We start from the raw sequence: 16949 nt of genomic DNA, 5'->3' as shown, positions 1-16949 counted from the left end.
ACTTCTCGAATACTGGTCCACGTTTTAAATTTATCCTTTCTGGATCATACTACCTTATCATACGGCATCCTTCTTTAAAATTACGGTTGTGCCTCATATTTGTTTCCATTGCTATAGAAACTTAAATTTCTCAGAGCCAGCTGTGTCTTGACATTAAATTAGCAAGCTGAGAAAAGGCACACGGTGGTGATGTTTACAGAAGCAAATACGAAATAAAATCCCTGGCCTGGGGTGGGGGTGGACCCAGAACTCCTTCCGTATAAACTAAATTTCTGTCTACGCCTCAGTCCCAAGAGAGCAAAACCGTGAAATGTCACTGCAGTGTTAATATTTCCCACGAGGTTGAACCTGAACTTAAAACTGGTGCTTCTGGACCCTAGATCTTATAGCTAGAATAATTTTGACCATTCTCAAAATACCGGGTCAATGTGGTCTTCAGGGAGGACCATCCATTTCTCTGGCCCCAGATTGCCAAGCATATTGTCACGCGCATACTCCGTGGTCAGTTCCTTTTTGGTTAAACTGAACTCATTTGATGAAAACGCGTTGAAGGAACTGTGCCATGAAAAGTGGTAGACACACACGAACAATCACAGTGCCAGGGCCAGTACCCATGACAGGACACCACATACACGGCAGTAACAATTCAACACCCAAATGACACAAATTCCCCTCTCTCCATTTGAGGACGGACTCCAGAGAGGTAGAGAAACCTGAATATGTAGAAGAATGAGCAGAAGAAAACATTAGATGAATTTTTTTCCCACCCCAGGACCCTTTTCATCAAGTGCCACAGAATATTATTGAATGGGCTAAAACCGAATCATCAGTAGCTGGACGATAAAGATGCAGAAGCCAGTACAATTCCAGCTCCCACTTCTCTGTAGGAAGGGGACCTCTTGGGTTCTGGTGCTGTTGACATAGGCTTTCCGTCTTTCTTTGGTCTATTTCTAAACCTTTCAGGAGTAAGCAAAGCACAGATGAACGGTAAACTCGTGTAAAAAGGGCTCATGGAAGAAGGATTCTAGTTCCTCCGGTCACCAGCAGTGGTCATGGGCAGTCTGCTTTGAACTTCACATGGTCCGGGTTTGACTTGGTTGCTCCTGAAATAAGGCCCATGTTCATGTGTCCACAGCCTAAGGGAAGGCATGTACGGGGCTCATGGTCAGATGCAGATGATTCTGAATGAGAAATGTAATTTGTTTCGAACCTGCTTTTTAGTCCCTTTCCATGGTTGAACGTCTGTCTTTGGGATTGGAGTGGGAATTGGGTTGGCTACACCCTCATGGTCTTTCAGCCCAGTGCTGTGGGGATGTTGAAGGAGTTAAGGGTGGTCTGGATAGGAAGAAAGCAGCATAAATTCAGTGTGGGTGAAGTAATTTCTTCTGTCCTGAGTACTCTGAAAATCACATGCAAGGCCAGCATAATTACTTAATATTAATTGTTCAAGAATCAATGAAGCCAGGCCTACGTGTTTTTATGTGTATTGCCTCATTTGTCCTCATCACAAGCCCTGTGGGGAAAAGGTATGTTTATTACCCCCATTTTGCAGATGAGCAAACTGAGGCATGGAGTAAGTATCTTCCCCAGGAGAGTACAGCTCACAAGTAGCAGAGACAGAATTGGATCCTTGCAGGTAGAGCCCCTGGACAGTGCTGCACGGACTCTTTTACAGAAGTTAGAAATGTCTGTGGTTGAAAGTCAGGAGCGGTTCTCCAGTTTGGAGTTTGAGGCACCTCTTAGGGCTCTGGGTTTCATGCAATTGTTCTTTGAGAGCCGATTCTCGCTGCGTGCGCTGACTATAAAAGGCCTCATTTCTCGGGCTTTCAGCTGGGCTATAAATAGAACTAACGGCCACTTGCTGGTGTTTTGGCAGCGGTTCTGTCTGAACACCCTGCAGCACGAGTGGTTCCGTGTGTCCAGTCAGAAGTCAGCCAGTCCGGCCATGGTGGGCGACTACATAGCAGCGTTCGAGGCCATTTCCCCGGACGTCCTCCGCCACATCATCAACATGGCAGACGGCAACGGCAACACGGCCCTCCACTACAGCGTGTCCCACTCCAACTTCGAGATCGTGAAGCTGCTCTTGGACGCTGGTGCGTGCGCTGCCCTGGTCTCTTCCCTGACCTCACTCAGGCGATGACTCCGCTCAGAGAAGCCGGCTGACCCGCTCCTCAGTGCTGGGACCACCCCACACCCTTCCCCATTGCTTTTCCACGCGCTGCGGCAACGATACCCTTCTTGAGTCATTGGTGGGAGGCTTTACCTGTAAACAGAGCTGGGAGACACGGCCTTCAGGTCCGTTTTGAAAGGAGGTTGTGAGGCTATTCTTGCTGCGTTTCAGCTGCGTTCAGGCGAGGTGTCTCCCTGGTGAGGAACGTGCCTCGGGGTCCCTCCCAAGCTGAATCACGCTGGCAAGGCGAGTGCGCTCTCAAAAGCCAGAGTGCTGCTCCGGGACCCGCGTCAGCTTCGGTGGTTGCAGGCTGCTCTCCTTGCCCTTGCTCCACGACCCCATCCAGCGGCCTTGCAGAGGTGTGCCACTAGCCGAGATGGGGACCACAAAGCCACTATAACAAATTATAGTAGAATCGTAACCATTTCCACTGAAATAGACCCTGTTACTCGGGACTCCGCGTAGAGTGAAGAAAGTGTTGTTCTTGTATCTGAACCCCGGTAATGAGAACAGTGAAAACCCTCGTTTATAATTGGAACATCCCATCCCAGAATATAGCCACTGCATGTCTGATACACGAAGCGAGAGTGTGCTACATGGAAGGGTCCCCTTGGAAAATGGCGAACTTTAAACTTTTTGTTCAAATATGTAGCCCAGTCGTACATACAGTCCCCGAGTCACTCTGATTTATTTTTGAAATACATATTTTTACTTCTAGTATGTGACTGATACAGAATTTATAGGACCTTGGTCTTAAATTAGCGAGCACACAATGTGAAACTTTGATTTAGCATATGCAATAAAATTGTCCGGTTTCCCCATACTGCTTCTTGATCCAACTCACTAATTTCTTCTACTCCGTTTTGGGGAAATTAGATTAATGCAGAGAAGTAACCAAGCAAGATTTATCCCTTCTAAGTTTGCTTATTCCCAGCAGATGGGAATATGTTAGGCTAAAAGTGCTTCCATCTTAGAGGAAGGAATTCCAACCCTCCTTCCCTTTAGACTTTCCAGACTAGAAACAGAGCTGGTGATACTGTCAGCCCACATTGTTGTTTATTTTTTTTAAAAAGATTTTATTTATTTATTTGAGAGAGAGAGAGAGAGCGAGAGAGAGAGCACCAGCTTCAGGGAGAGGGAGAAGCAGGCTTCCCACGGAGCAGGGAGCCCGATGTGGGACTCGATCCCAGGACCCTGGGATCATGACCTGAGCCAAAGGCAGACGCCCAACTGACTGAGCCACCCAGGCGCCCCCACCCCCCATGTCGTTGTTTAAACAGAGAAGTGGATAATATCCAAAAGAGCCAAAAACAAGATTTCCGATTACTCTTGAAAGTAACAATTTAACCTACCCTTGGAAAATTTGTGTGGACAAGATATTTTGGTAAATTAAAGGGTTTTGGTAAATTAAAGGGTTTTGGTTAATCACCCTACTGGATATACTTGACCCTCTGCTGCCCACCATTATAGGCTGAGGCTGGGGCTCCGTCCAGCGTGTGGGTGAACGTAGTGACCGCAGCCTCCGTGAACGACCGCACATCACAGATGATGGGGAGCCTCAGAGAGCTCGTTGGTTCACATGCTTCTCCATCACAGAGCTTTTTCTTTCTCCTTTTCTAAGTTAAAAAACATGCCCTTTGTGTAAATGCCATCATGTCCCTACTGTGCAGTTGTTTTTTGAGCTTAAGGCAAGTTTGCACGGTATCTTCTCTTCTCACTCCTTATGATAGAAACATCCTGAACATTTTAACTATATATGGTCACACATGAAAGCTTCTCTCCTGCACTCTGCATTCCTTTCATTTTATTAGAAAGTGCTAAAGGAATTTTAAAAAGGATTGCTGAGCCCCCAGTGCCTCCTTAAGAATTACAGGAATAGAAAACGCCTGGTCTGTTGTGTCTGTTAGTCCCTGGCAGTTCCTCCCTGCATTTGCTCTCAGACCGCAGTTCCAAGAACAGCTTAGCTAGGTGTCACGGGATTGGAATTGGGCTTCCAAGGCCCCAAACAAGTCAGAGGAGCAAACTTAGGGTCTCTGAATGAGTCGTGATCTCTGAGTGGGTGATGCCGTCGTGTTCTCTACAGAAGCCTTTACAGATCCGTCATATTCGTAGCTCTCCCTGCCTCTTCGTTCCATAATCATGATCCCCCAGACACAGACGAGTGTCCACATCCCACATTATGTGGACTCTTTGAAGCCACCATTACTTAGAACAACCCCCCAGCGCTCCACGCTGTTGCAGTCCAGCCACCAGTTGCGAACAAGAGGTGCCGTGAAGGCTCACTCTCACTTTTGCTGCTTCTGGCCTCACACGACACAAGAAAACCTTTTATCCTTTCGTTGAGTATGAAAACGTCTCTGGCAGTTCCTTCCGAGTCACTCTGGGACGCGGAGCCCCGGGGGCCGTTTCACAGGCTTCCTCCCAGCCCTGTTCCTTTGGTCCATGGGGGAAGGGTCGCTGTAGGAAGGTTTCTCCCTGACGAGACTCGTGTCTCCGCAGACGTGTGCAACGTGGATCACCAGAACAAGGCGGGCTACACCCCCATCATGCTGGCAGCCCTCGCCGCCGTGGAAGCCGAGAAGGACATGCGCGTCGTGGAAGAACTCTTCGGCAGCGGGGATGTGAACGCCAAAGCCAGCCAGGTGAGCACACTTGCCTCCCAGGTCCGCGGCCGGCCCGCACCCTGAGCATGTGCCCGGCCGCCCTGGCTGACCAGACCTGCTGGTGAAGTAGCGGCTTCAGAGTCACCTGGCGGGTGTCCCCCTCCTTGGCCTTGCGCGCTACCTCTGTTCGGAGTGGGGTGCATGCGCCCTGTAGGTCAGCCCGCCTCAGAGGGCCTGGGAGTGCCCGCCGTCTGCCCGGCTCGTTCCTGACTGTCTCCGCAGTGTGGTGTCATCATGCCGGGCACACAGTGGCCCCGGGCTGGTGGGACTTCTAAGCACCTTTGGCCTTCCCGGCTCCTCGCTCTAAGGAGACAGGTCCTCCCAGCTCCAGGGGAACACTGACGCATTACTTGACGGTCTTACTTAGCTCGGCGGCGCTCAGAACAAGAAACTGTTTCTCCGTGCCAGCCACCACCTAGCCCCAGATTCGTTCCACATCTGCTTTGTCCCGTCGGTCCTCCCGCCATTCCCCCCCCCACCTCCCGCCCCCGCCCCGCACAGGCCGCCCCCCCCAGCCGGTCTGTGCTGTGCCGCTCAGTGCTGTGCCGCTCATGGGCCCCGCCACTCCTCCCCACAGGCAGGTCAGACAGCCCTCATGCTGGCCGTCAGCCACGGGCGGATCGACATGGTGAAGGGCCTGCTAGCCTGTGGGGCTGACGTCAACATCCAGGACGACGAGGGCTCCACGGCGCTCATGTGTGCCAGCGAGCACGGGCACGCGGAGATCGTCAAGCTGCTGCTGGCCCAGCCGGGCTGCAATGGCCACCTGGAGGACAACGTAAGTGAGCGACGCGGCCTCCACGGGGCTGCCCGCTTGGGGCTCTGCAGGACCCCTTGGCGGAGGGGAAAGGGCCCGTTCTCCGCGCTACTCACTGGGGACCTCGTGCTGTGGTCCTGGCCGCCGCCCTTCCTGGCCCAGCACGGCAGCATGGCCCACGTGCAAACTCACGCTCCCAGGAATTAGAGCCAAAGGCAGGCTGATGAGGCTGCAGCGGCCACGCTCGTTGCAGGAGGAGGGTGATGAGCTCGTCGGAGAGCCAGCGTGCAGCAGGGGAAAACACAGACTGACGACCCAGAGCAGACTGAGCGCAGGCATCTTGCAGGTCCACGAAGAAGAGAGGACCGGGTCCCCGGAGCATGGGGAAAGCTGGGTTGCTAGCTGTTCTGGGCCAGAACTACTAGATGACTAGAGCCAGCTGTCCCCACCCCCGAAATGAGGGCAAGCGGCCCCTCACTGGGGCCCCTCAGAGGGAATCACTCGTGTATCTCATCAGCCTGACCCTCCAGACCATGCGGCGCCTTCGAGCACATCTCCCAGCTCCTGCCTTGGCTGTTCCATCATCGTAACCCCAGTCTGCTCTCCCCGTTCCCAAGCAGTCCCTGTTGCAGATAACCCCTCGCCTGGGAAACATTGTAAGGAAAGCAGCTGCCTCTGCATGTCTCCAGGCCAAAGGGGAGGAGTACCAGTAGGTGAAGGCACAGGAACTAATATTTGGTTGGAGCTGTGGTTTGAAGGGCAGAGGTCACAGAGGACAGGCTGGGTTGGTTCTGCTTTGGAAAGTTTATCTCCGTGGAGCACGGGTTTGGCCCAGAGCTTCCTTCAGCTCAAAACACTAAAAATAAAAACTTAGAAGGAAAATATACTTTTTGGGCACTAAGCAAAAGATCCCAGTGGGCCCAGGCCAGCAGGAAGAGCAAACCAGTGCAGGCGTTTACTCGTATCCAGGACCGGGGGGCCGACAGCGGGCTTCCATGTGGCAGACGCCCCCCCGGGGCTGAAGAAGCTGCCCCTGTCCCCCATGCCCCTAACTTCGGTGGGAGCAGAAGGAGTGCTTCCAACTTACCCTTCCCCGAGAACAGTGTGTGTGGCATGTGTCTTGATTTTTTGTTTGTTTGCTCTTACTTCTGCTCTCTCTTAGCCAAGAATAGCCCGTAGATGTAGTCATAAGAGGCCCCAGAGCCACAAGTGACTTCCAGAAATGCTGGTCACCTCAGGAAGGTGGGAGGAAGGAAGGAGGAGGGGAGAGAGGGAGGGCAAGTCCCTGCGAGAATTCCGAGTGGGAGGGAAGGACCGTAAGACGCTGACCACAAGAGAATTGTTTCCTGCTGCTAGTGACCAGCAGGGCATCCTCATTCCAAGACCAGACAGAAAGTAAATGGTGCTGAGTTTGGCCTTCTCCCTCCTTGACATGCATCCGAAGCCCTGCGAGTTCATGGAAGCCAAACACATAACTGGAAACTTTGACTTCCCCATATTTAGTATTTCCCCTCGGATTTTCATACGATGCGTTTCTGCAAGGCAGCAGGATTCAATGACTGTGCATGGATGGTGTTCGCAGCGGGCGATAGGGGTGCTTAGGGCCGGAGGATCGGCTCCCTCCCCAAGGGCAACGTTAAAGGATCGTTGGCAAATGGCAGGGTATCCAAACATACCCTGTGGTACTGCTTGCTCGCTGTAAAGATAAACACAGACACTTAGGTTTCTACCCCATCTTCTCCTGCGGCCCACAGCTGGTGGAAAGAGTAGTGGGGTGAGTCCTTGGCGGGCAGCCTATGTTGAGGGTGCACGGGGCCCGCACCTCCACACTAACCACCGGGAGGCACAGTGGGGATGAGGTGACTGTCTTCCGACCGCGACTCCGCTCGGGTGGGCGCGGTGCCTCATGGTAGCCTCAGGGCTTCGCGCGCAGAGGTCCAGAAAAGTCTCCCGAAGGACTGAACCGATTTGGGGAACCGTCACAGTTCTTGGAGAGTATTTGTTTTGCTCCCTTTCGGCTGTCTGGAAGTTTGAGAAACCCACCCTGGCTTGTTCTTTTCCATGTTCTCTTTAGGACGGCAGCACCGCGCTCTCGATAGCCCTGGAGGCAGGACACAAGGACATCGCCGTTCTTCTGTACGCCCACGTCAACTTTGCCAAGGCCCAGTCTCCGGTCAGTGTTGTGCATTTGCCGTTTATGAACAGGCTCACGTCCACCAGACCAGTGGGCCCCCTTCTTCCGAGAGTTGACAGGAGACGCAGGTTTTCTGAGGCTTCCGAAATGGGGAGTGTTAGTCTGGAACTTAAGGGTTCGTGACTTTTGCTCCCCCAGGCGGCCAGGAGAGCTGACCTCTGCTCGTCCTCAGGAGACGGACGCTCACATACATAAAGGGTTTAGTTCTGGGTTTAGTTCTGGGCAGAATTACCCAAATGGCACCTGGGGCACCCATGAATACATACTGCTACGTCCCTGGCATTTTTCTGAAGGCACACAGTGAGCAGCGACCTGTGGGCCGCGAGTCCGCCCTTTAGCAGGACGCTGACTTCCCAGGACGGCGCAGCAGACCGGGTCTGTATCCCATGTTCCAGGGGTCCGCGCTCCGCGCACAGGTGGTTGTCAACTGTTCTGGACGGAGTTCCTCGGTCACAGAGGATGCATCTGCCTGAGGTCACTTATTAACCCCCCATTTTTTTCTCCTCTCCTGGTCTCTAGGGCACCCCTAGGCTTGGAAGGAAGACATCTCCTGGTCCCACCCACCGAAGTTCATTTGATTGATTAGATGCAAATAGCCGTCCATTTACATGCCACCGTTAAGCTGCTACTTGTTCCTGTTGGGGTGACAGATACTGAATGTATACGTATTGTGCCTGAGCTCACCAGCACGCAGAACGGGAGGCCTGGCGCCTGGAGCTGCGTGGTGGAAGCCGAGCCGGCGGGAGCCGGCCGCCGGGCACACGCCGCCTCCCTCCTGGCTGTCTTCCCTCTGCGCTGGGCGTGCTCACCCCCGGCTCCGTGGCTGTCGAGTCTCTGCTCCGTTATGTACAGTCCTAGTCTCTCCCCACCTTGCCACTGCCGGGAAGCATCAGCTTCTCACTGGCTTGACATTTTTAAAAATGTTCCACAAGTATTTATATTGACTTAACGTGGAGCCACTGGAAAGCTCTCTGAAGATTCCATTCCAGGACGGTTTTGTTGATTTGTGTGTGTGTGTGTGTGTTTACTCTTCTCAAGTAAGGCAGTGGTGATGACTGGTCATCAGCACCTTGGGCCTGGGCCTGGTAGGTTTCTGGTTTCAAAATCAAAAACGGAACTCTCGAAAAGTAGAAAACTTACGAGAGGAAGTCTTTTCAGTTGGGTTAATTGAGGTGGATGTATTATATGACTTTTTATATAAAAGGTATCTATATAAAATGGACACAGTATTTTCGACTTTTGTATTCCATAGTCATTGAGACAGGAGGAACTACGTGTAACGTTGCCATGTTTTTATTAATCATCACCCGAGTCTGCATCCGATGGCAAAGGTTGGATCTTGTTAGAGGAGTTGGCAGTATATTTGCCTCTAGGGAAACCTAGTGTAGTTCTCCACATATTTATGGATTCCTTTCTACCATGTCACATTTACTTTGGTCTTACATGTATTTAAATGTTTGAAGTGCCTTAGACTCTTGCCATATTTTCAAAATAAAATTTCATTAAGCTCTTGTGCGTGTCCCCGCTCTGTCTCTGACAGCTGTCTGCCCGGCCCTGTTGACTTACGGCCCCGGAAGCCGGGCTGATGGACTGCATGGGCGGGGAGAGCCGGCCCGTCGGTCTTGCACTTGGCCGAGAGGAGAACACGGCTCTGTTCACACAGCTCTACCCGGTACTCAGGTTGCCCGTCAAGCATCGAAAATTTAAGACCTTATTAGGCAAGCAGCTCATCAGACAGGTAATCTCCAAGCGGAGGCAACGAGTGAGCTCTTCTCAGGTGCAGGGCACTGGCCTCTGGCCCTCGTTTTCGGTGTACCTGCTGGGTGACGGCAGCTGCCTTGCAGTCCCTTTTACAAAGTAAAGGGGACTGAGTCCACCTCGTTCAAATGAAGAAGCATGGCGGCCAAAATGCAAATGAGGTGTTTGGGCACGGTCACTGGTGGTGAATTTTAACCCGGGCTGTTTGCGAGAGCCAGGTGCACGGGAGAAATATCACAGAGGCTTTTCTCACACCTTTCTCTGTGCCTCTTTCCTTCCTCTGATCTGTTCATGCACTGCTGAGCTCAAAAAAGGGACCAGAGGACAGATTTTTTTCCAGCAGGTGTGTATCACAGTGCCTTTCCTAGAAGGCTTGTTTCACGGGCTGGGAGGAATGTGTCGTTTAGAGAAGAACTCAAGAGGAGCTGTAAAAAGCGGTGCTCGAAATTGAGGCCAACTTGGGGCGGTAAGAAATGCTCCCCGCCCCTGCCCAGGCCCAGGCCCAGGCCCGTGGTGGGACATCTGGGGCAGAAGGGCCGGTCCTCTTTTCTTGAACCATTAAAGTGAGGTCACAGCTACCTAGGGGCATGAGCACCTCTGTCTGTCCCAGGACAGATCCGCTAGCTCTGGGCTCAGGCCTCAATTTCAGTTCGCGTAGTTTTTCAGGCTCCTTCAGACCTGAAATAGCACAATAAATTAAGGCAGAAGAGCGTTTGTGTTTGAAGCAAAGTAGGTCTGTGAGTTTTCTGCCCCTCGACGGCATGGCGTGCCTTTGGAGCAGGGACACCTCTCAGGTGGTTTGAGGTCCTGGGAGTTTTGTTCTGTTTGAAAAGGAAGGCATTCGTGGTGTCAGTGCATGAGAAAATGAATTCTTACACCTTTGTGCTCCATTTCAGATTTCTTACGCTTAATTTTACAAAACCGAACGAGCGATTTTTATCATGGAGTGAGGTCTCGTTCAATCCGTACCTGGCTTCTGGGTTTGCGGCATAGGCCTTGTTTATGCTGCTAACGCTGGGCACTTAGAAGGCGTTTTATCTTGGGGTCTTGGCACATTATAGAAACCAGCCTGATTCTCCCGCATTGCTTCAGCTGCTGCTTATTGAGGTGTGAGTCCATAAAGGGATTTGTGGCCAGACACTCGGGCAAGGCCCCCCAATGAGGCCGGCATGGGGCTGGAGACTCCTGATTTTGTTTTCTGGCTGGCGTGAAGAGAAGCCTAAACCTTTTAAGTGACAGGCAGTCTCTTTTTTCAGACAGCCTCGCGCTGGAAAACTAGAAGCCGAAGGCCAGCATCCTCCCCCAGACAGAAGGAATAGAGCAGTGGGAACTTTGAGACTTTAACGTTAAGAAAGTGAAACATGACTCATCCTGCCGCCGTTGTGACATTAAATAATGGACTAAACCCTATACAGGGGGTGGCGGGGGTTGAGGGGGGTGCCAGGAGCGTGCTGTCTAGACGAGTCCCCCTGATAAACCAAGTGTTGCGTGTAAGTTGCCCGTACGCTAAGGGGAACTTACCCCCAACTTTTGTGGCCCTGAGATACTGCAGGTAACGGGCTAACCCTCGCAGATGGGATCCCATCCTAATGGGTTCTTTGCTGCCGGGAGCCGGCTGCAAGCAGAGAGTCTGATTTTCATGATGCTTTTGTGAGAACTTCTGCCTTCGCTGCATGTACGGGAACTGCTGGTGGGAGCTGGGGGGAAATGCCGATGGTGGGCCTCACCCCGGTGTTTCTCAGTGTGGCCTCTGGTCCACGCTGAGAACGGTTTTACTCCCGAATTACGAGGCACTACCATAGTTGTTTTACAAACAAGTCGGGAGAGCTGGAGAGAGCCGGACCAAAACAAGAAACACGACGCCTAGTCTTTTATCTTGGGTGTATGAGGAGCCAACGTGGCCTCTGCGTGGTGTTTGTCCGTGTTTGGTGGCATTTCTGCAACTCTGGAGCAGGCCGTTCTAGAAGGCCAGGAGCCACGGCTGCCATGGTGCAGGGGTGGGGGGGCGGTATGTGAGGGACAGCGATTGAGCAGGCAGCTCTGCAGTGTTTTCCTAAGCCCATCTATCCCTTTCCCTTTTCCTGAAAAAGCAGGACTGTTTCTGCACAGGAAGAAGGCCGCAACCCATTGCCTTGCCTTTGGAATAAAGACAGTATGCTGTTTTCTTTTCTACTGAAAGAAAATCCTTTTTAGGCCCTGGGCCTCCGCCAGAGATTGTTCTACGTTGCGCCATAAGGAAATTACCAGTCATACGTTTGCTCTGCTGTTACTCAGCATGGCTGTGATTTAGAAGCCAGCCCGTCATAAGAATATCTTTTCAGTCCATTTTGCTGAGGATGATTACCACAAAAGGATGTGGCTGAGCCCATGGCCACTCTGTTCCAGGACCACTCACACTCGCTCCCCCTCTGTCCCCGCCGAAGTCACTGGCTATTTCCTGGGCCGGGAGCTGGGAAGTCACAGTCAGCTCTTGGAGCGTGAAAGGTAGAATTCGTACTCGTCCCTGAGCTACCCGGCCTGATTTCCCGCAAAGATTTTGCCGAGAAGCTAGAAAGCAAAATGTCATGTTTTCTGGGTGCATGCTGGTACAGATAGGTCGGATTTTGAGGACATTTCGGGGCAAAGCTGGTGTTTTAGAAAACCAGCTGCCCCATGCCTCTCCACGAAGATCCTTTGATGATTTAAGAGGCGCGGGGATGGGAACTATATGCCTCCTTTTCAGGCCATGGAAGTTGCATAAGAAATAATCTGAAGACCAAATGCCCGTCTTGTTTTCGAGCCAAAACAGGTTTTACACCCGTTCCCCGCCCCCAACCCAGAAAGATCCAGTTTGCCCAGCGCTGGAACCACCTGCAGGAGTGAGGCTGTGTGGCAGAGAGGGAGGGCCCTGAGCACAGGCGGGCAGAGGCTGCTTTGCCACCAGACTGGTCAGGCGGCTCCACACCCAGGGCCAGCCAGGTGGCCACTGATTTCTCACGTGTTGGGCGGCAGAGAGATTCTGGCTCAGATCCATCTGCTCTGCAATGAAACTGATGTGCTCAAACAGATAATAAAGGTAATAGTCACTAATTAGATTGGGTCCCTCAATCCTCCCTAGAAATATGCTACCACCACCCCGAAAAGCCAGTCTTCCAAAGGGCTGACCAATACTAGTTGAATGAATAGGGGTAAAAACATCCTTGGAGGGTGGCATTGAAAGTCAGGAGAGTGTTACTACTAGGGAGGGGGGAGGTTACTGGGAGGGAGCCTCCCAGGAGCTGGCGAGCCCCTAGGAATGGTTTGCTTCTTAGCCTGGAAGTAGCTACCCTCTTATGTTCCCTTTATGATAATTCAGCAGACTGTATACTCACAATTTGTGCACCTCTGTGAGTGTATGTTAACTTCAGGTTTTTTTTTTTTTTAATTTAAAAAAATGCGAGGGCCCCCTGGGTGGCTCAGTTCGTTAAGCATCTGACTCTTGATTTCTGCTGGCGTCGTGATCTCAGGGTGCTGAGATCGAACCCCAGGTTGGGCTTTGTGCTGAGCATGGAGCCTGCTTAAGATTCTCTTTCCCTCTCCCTCTGCTTCTACCGCCCCCCCCAACGCACGCATGTGCACAGTCTCAAAAAAAAAAAAATTTTTTTTTTATTTGAAAAAGTTTGAACAAAAAAGATCTTAGGTGGGGAGGGTGTAGGTTTTGTAGATGTGAAGGTGAACAGGAACGGGGGCGAATGGCTGGCTCAGTCGGCAGAGCATGAGACTCTTAATCCCAAGGTCACGAGTTTGAGCCCCACGTTGGGCATAGAGTTTATTTAAAAAAAAAAAAGTGAGCAGGAATAAAATGATAGTGAACCTAAACCTGGAAACCCTGGGTCCCACCATTTCTTTAATGTTGATACAGAGCTTTGCACACGATGGGTGTTGTGGTCCACCCATAACCTTGGGCAGTAATCATTTGGGCTGTTCTCAGATGTTCCATTTCTTTTCCTGGGTACTCCCTGCCTACTTCTGAAGTCAGGCTTGGCCGTGCGATTGCATTGGCAGTGGAACATTGGCGAGGGGTGACGTGTCCGTTGCAGGTGGGAGCTTGAAAAGCCAGTCTGCTGCTGTGTGCCCTTCTCCCATCTTGTTCGTAGAAGCAAGTGTCCAGACGGACATAGGGCCGCCGGGGTTCCCTGGGGACTGCGTGGAGCAGAGTATCGTCACCAGCCTACATTCCAGGGCTGTCAGGAGCACAGATTTACCATTATCCTGTCATGGGAGGGGAGTTTGCGGGTGATTTGTCAGCACGGCATGACTTAGGTTTTCTTTATTGATAGAGAAATCGGTTTCGGGCGGTAGGTGCGGCGAGACGCCAATGGCTTAGTAGGTGAGCTGTGGACGGCAGGGGCATGGGCTTAGTGGACTCAGTCAAGGACACGGGAAAGTGATGCATGCTTTTCCATATCTTCCCGAGGCTGGTACGTGCCAGGAGCCAGCGACCTTGGTGTACAGGGGCTCAGGTAGCCCGTTACGCAGATGCCCTGAGGCAGCAAGGACTAGATCTCTGGGAAGGACAGCCGTTTCCTGTGTCCCTGGGGAGGCCGATTTTATCTCATAAACGTGTCAGTCTCAAACCTGAGCACACATCAGAATCCCGAGGAGGGCTTGTGACAACCCAGACGAGTTTCTGATTCCGTGGGTCCGGGAAGAGGCCTGAGAATCAGCATTCTTAAAACAAGCTACAAACTCCTCAGTGAGGCTGAGGGTGCTGGTCTGGAGACCACGCGCTGAGAACCGCCGCCCATGGGGAAGGAGTCTTAGAGATAGCCTCTCTTACTTCAACCACAAGCACCTGCTGGGTAGGCATCTTCAGTGTCTGTGTTCCTTAATCTCAGTGGGCTTTGTTTGTACTTTCCAGTGACTGAGACTTCACAGTTAGCTTGTGCACTGCGAACCTTTTGCTCTCCAATTTAAAAATCAAATTTTGCGAAGGTGTAGTTGCCTCATGGCAACTCTTTCTTTCTAGAGCTTGTATAATATATCAAGTGTTAATAAATCCTGTGTTCCTCCAGAACTGGGTTTTAGAACCCAGCCAGAGGCCTGGGCTTGAATCACAGCAGTCTTACAAGAAGAATGACACACCCATTGCACTTGGAAAGAAAGAAAGCTTTATTTGCACGGATCCCACTGAGCCTCTCTCTCTCTCTGTTGGCTCACCCCCTCGTGAATGCTCGTTTAAAAATCACCGTCTCCTCCTGAAACCCCAGTGAAGCACTAAGCAGAGGGTGGGCTGTGTGGATGTCCTCCTGCCCCCCAGCTGCTGTCCCTGAATTCCTCTCTCTGTTCCTGTCCTGCATCGGGCAGAAGCTCACAATGGTTTCCCTTTGCAGAGCCAAGCCGGCGGTCTTTCTGGATGCTCACGCCAAGACCTGAGAGACAGGGGTGTCTGTGAGGGCAAGCCCTGGGAGCCCACAGGACCAGGAACCAACTTGAGGGGTCTCCCCACCCAAAGGCACGTGTCGTGCATGTCCATCGCTCTTGGGTCAGAGACTCAGCTGAGACAAGTCAAGAAGAGGGAGGGGAGATTAGTATTTCACAGGGGAATTGGAGGCAACTTGTTTATACCCTCCCCCACCTATAAATTAATCTCTGAGAGACAAGACTCCCTTTCAGGAAGTACACTGGCCGACACTGATTGATGGCAGGCCTTGAATGACCGGAGAACATTCATGAAGTTCCTCCCGAGGCCCCATTCAATCATTGTCAGGGTAGAGCCGGAAGCTTGGCGTTGATCTCATAAGCCCTGCCGTGTTTTCTGGTCTGCATAATATTTCAAAAGGTGGAACAGAGTACTTTTATGTGTCTCTGTGTGCTAGGAGTTCGGGGACTCGGGCTCAGGAGGCCGACAAGCCTGCGACCGCTAGAGCAACAGACTGGGATTCATGAGTTCGTCCTGCCAGATGCATATCTGTGCTTCTGATTCACACTGAAATTAGGGAAGCCAAACACTGCCACCCCTCACCCGTGAGTCTTACAAAGGTGACCTCTCGGTGGTCTGTACACACACCGAGCTCTGCATGAAGGGGAGTTTTATCCAGATGTTAACATGAAGAACAGTTGAAGACTGCTGCAAAGAGCCACCCTGTCTGGGGAGAGAAGCCCCCTGCTCTCGGCAGTCCGTGGAAATACAGGGAGGCATCTCTTTTCTGGGCTCTGCTTCGACCCCCTTCGTCAATCTAATGCCTGATCAAGAATGACTTTTCACTTCTTGCTGTGCTCATTCTGTGGTTTCTACCAAGATATTGAACACATCTGTAGAACTGAAGGCCGGGGAAAGATCTTCAGCTCGAGGTAGCACAAGCAAAGATCAATCTGCGGGGGCCCATTTTTCTTTGAAGGCGAAAGTTGCTGCTGGTGATTCTTCCAAGGGTGCATCATTGTCTGATTTATAAGTGGGCACGTCAGTTACCTTGGCCACAGTGATGCTCTGTAACACACAGCCCGCAAAGCCCCCGCGGTATCCAGCCATGAGCATTTACTCCTCACGGGTCTGGGGGGCCCACGGACCTCTGGCTCTGCTGCTGACCGTGGCCCATCTCACGCTGGGCCGTCAGCCGAGGGAAGCTGGCTCCGCTCCGGTAGCTCACAGTCTCAGCTCTGTGCCTCGTACCTCCCAGCTGCATAGCCCAAGAATGTTCTCGAGGCCGTGACAAAGATGCAGGAAGAACAAGTGGACAAGGCTTGTTCAGGTTTCGGTTCAGTGCTGGCACCCCATCATTCCACATGACATGCTCTTGGCCCCGGCAAGTCCAAGACCAGCCCAGATTCAAGGAGATCAGGAGACAGGCCGGGCCTCTTCAGTGAGAAGAACAAGTCAGGATGTTTAGCTTCAGACGGAGTAAAGGATGTGGAGCCAGAAAATGCAATAAATACTTCACGGTGAGATCCTTCCCCTTAGTGGTTCTGGCCAGGATTTGGGGTGTTGCTCAATAGACCTACTTCTATTACCCTCCTTAACTACCCGTGGGAAAGGGTGGAGACAGTAAATCTGGTCCCTCCTTGAGGCTAACTGATGTTTGCGGAGCTCCTGCACAGTGGGCACCTCATGGCATTTTTCAGCCGTACCATCATGACTGCCACGAGCATCACCGTGGGGGAGTCCCTGACTAGACTCCCCTGCCAGGGACTGTGACAACGTGCAGCAGTGGGCAGGAAGTGGGGTGGCCACCTGGAAGCAGCTGGGAGAGAGGACTTGTCCTAAGAGTCTTGGGAGCTGGTTTCAAATGCTGTGTTTGAGGGGCATCCGTCAGGGTGAGACACAACTGAGGAAGACCCTCCATTGCTCCAGGCTGTCCTCACCCAGGCGCCCGCACCGGGAAGCATGTCCACAGCCTTTGGCTTCCTGCTGACAGAGTCCAAGAGGGGACAGGCGTGAGTCATGTT

At 52.1% G+C, this 16949-nt stretch overlaps 1 protein-coding gene across 2 annotated transcripts in view; it reads left to right on the top strand.

Moving 5' to 3' along the window:
* Positions 1-9244, top strand: part of KANK1 (KN motif and ankyrin repeat domains 1) — a 31645-nt gene extending 22401 nt beyond the window's left edge. For both annotated transcript variants that reach the window (XM_088019242.1, XM_028117366.2), the window contains 5 exons: positions 1877-2096; positions 4673-4815; positions 5414-5614; positions 7668-7766; positions 8307-9244. In XM_088019242.1, coding sequence (XP_087875368.1) covers positions 1877-2096; positions 4673-4815; positions 5414-5614; positions 7668-7766; positions 8307-8369 — 726 coding nt within the window. In that variant the 3' untranslated portion in view covers positions 8370-9244. The remainder of the gene's footprint in view (positions 1-1876; positions 2097-4672; positions 4816-5413; positions 5615-7667; positions 7767-8306) is intronic.
* The last annotated feature ends 7705 nt before the right edge of the window (positions 9245-16949 follow it).

The sequence above is a fragment of the Eumetopias jubatus genome, unplaced genomic scaffold, assembly GCF_037043125.1.
Source record: "Eumetopias jubatus isolate StellerSeaLion01/CBP00866 unplaced genomic scaffold, mEumJub1_p1.0 scaffold_15, whole genome shotgun sequence".
NCBI classification, from domain to species: domain Eukaryota; kingdom Metazoa; phylum Chordata; class Mammalia; order Carnivora; family Otariidae; genus Eumetopias; species Eumetopias jubatus.
The sequence above is the reverse complement of the archived record's forward strand: the minus strand, read 5'-3'. Positions and strand labels throughout refer to the sequence as shown.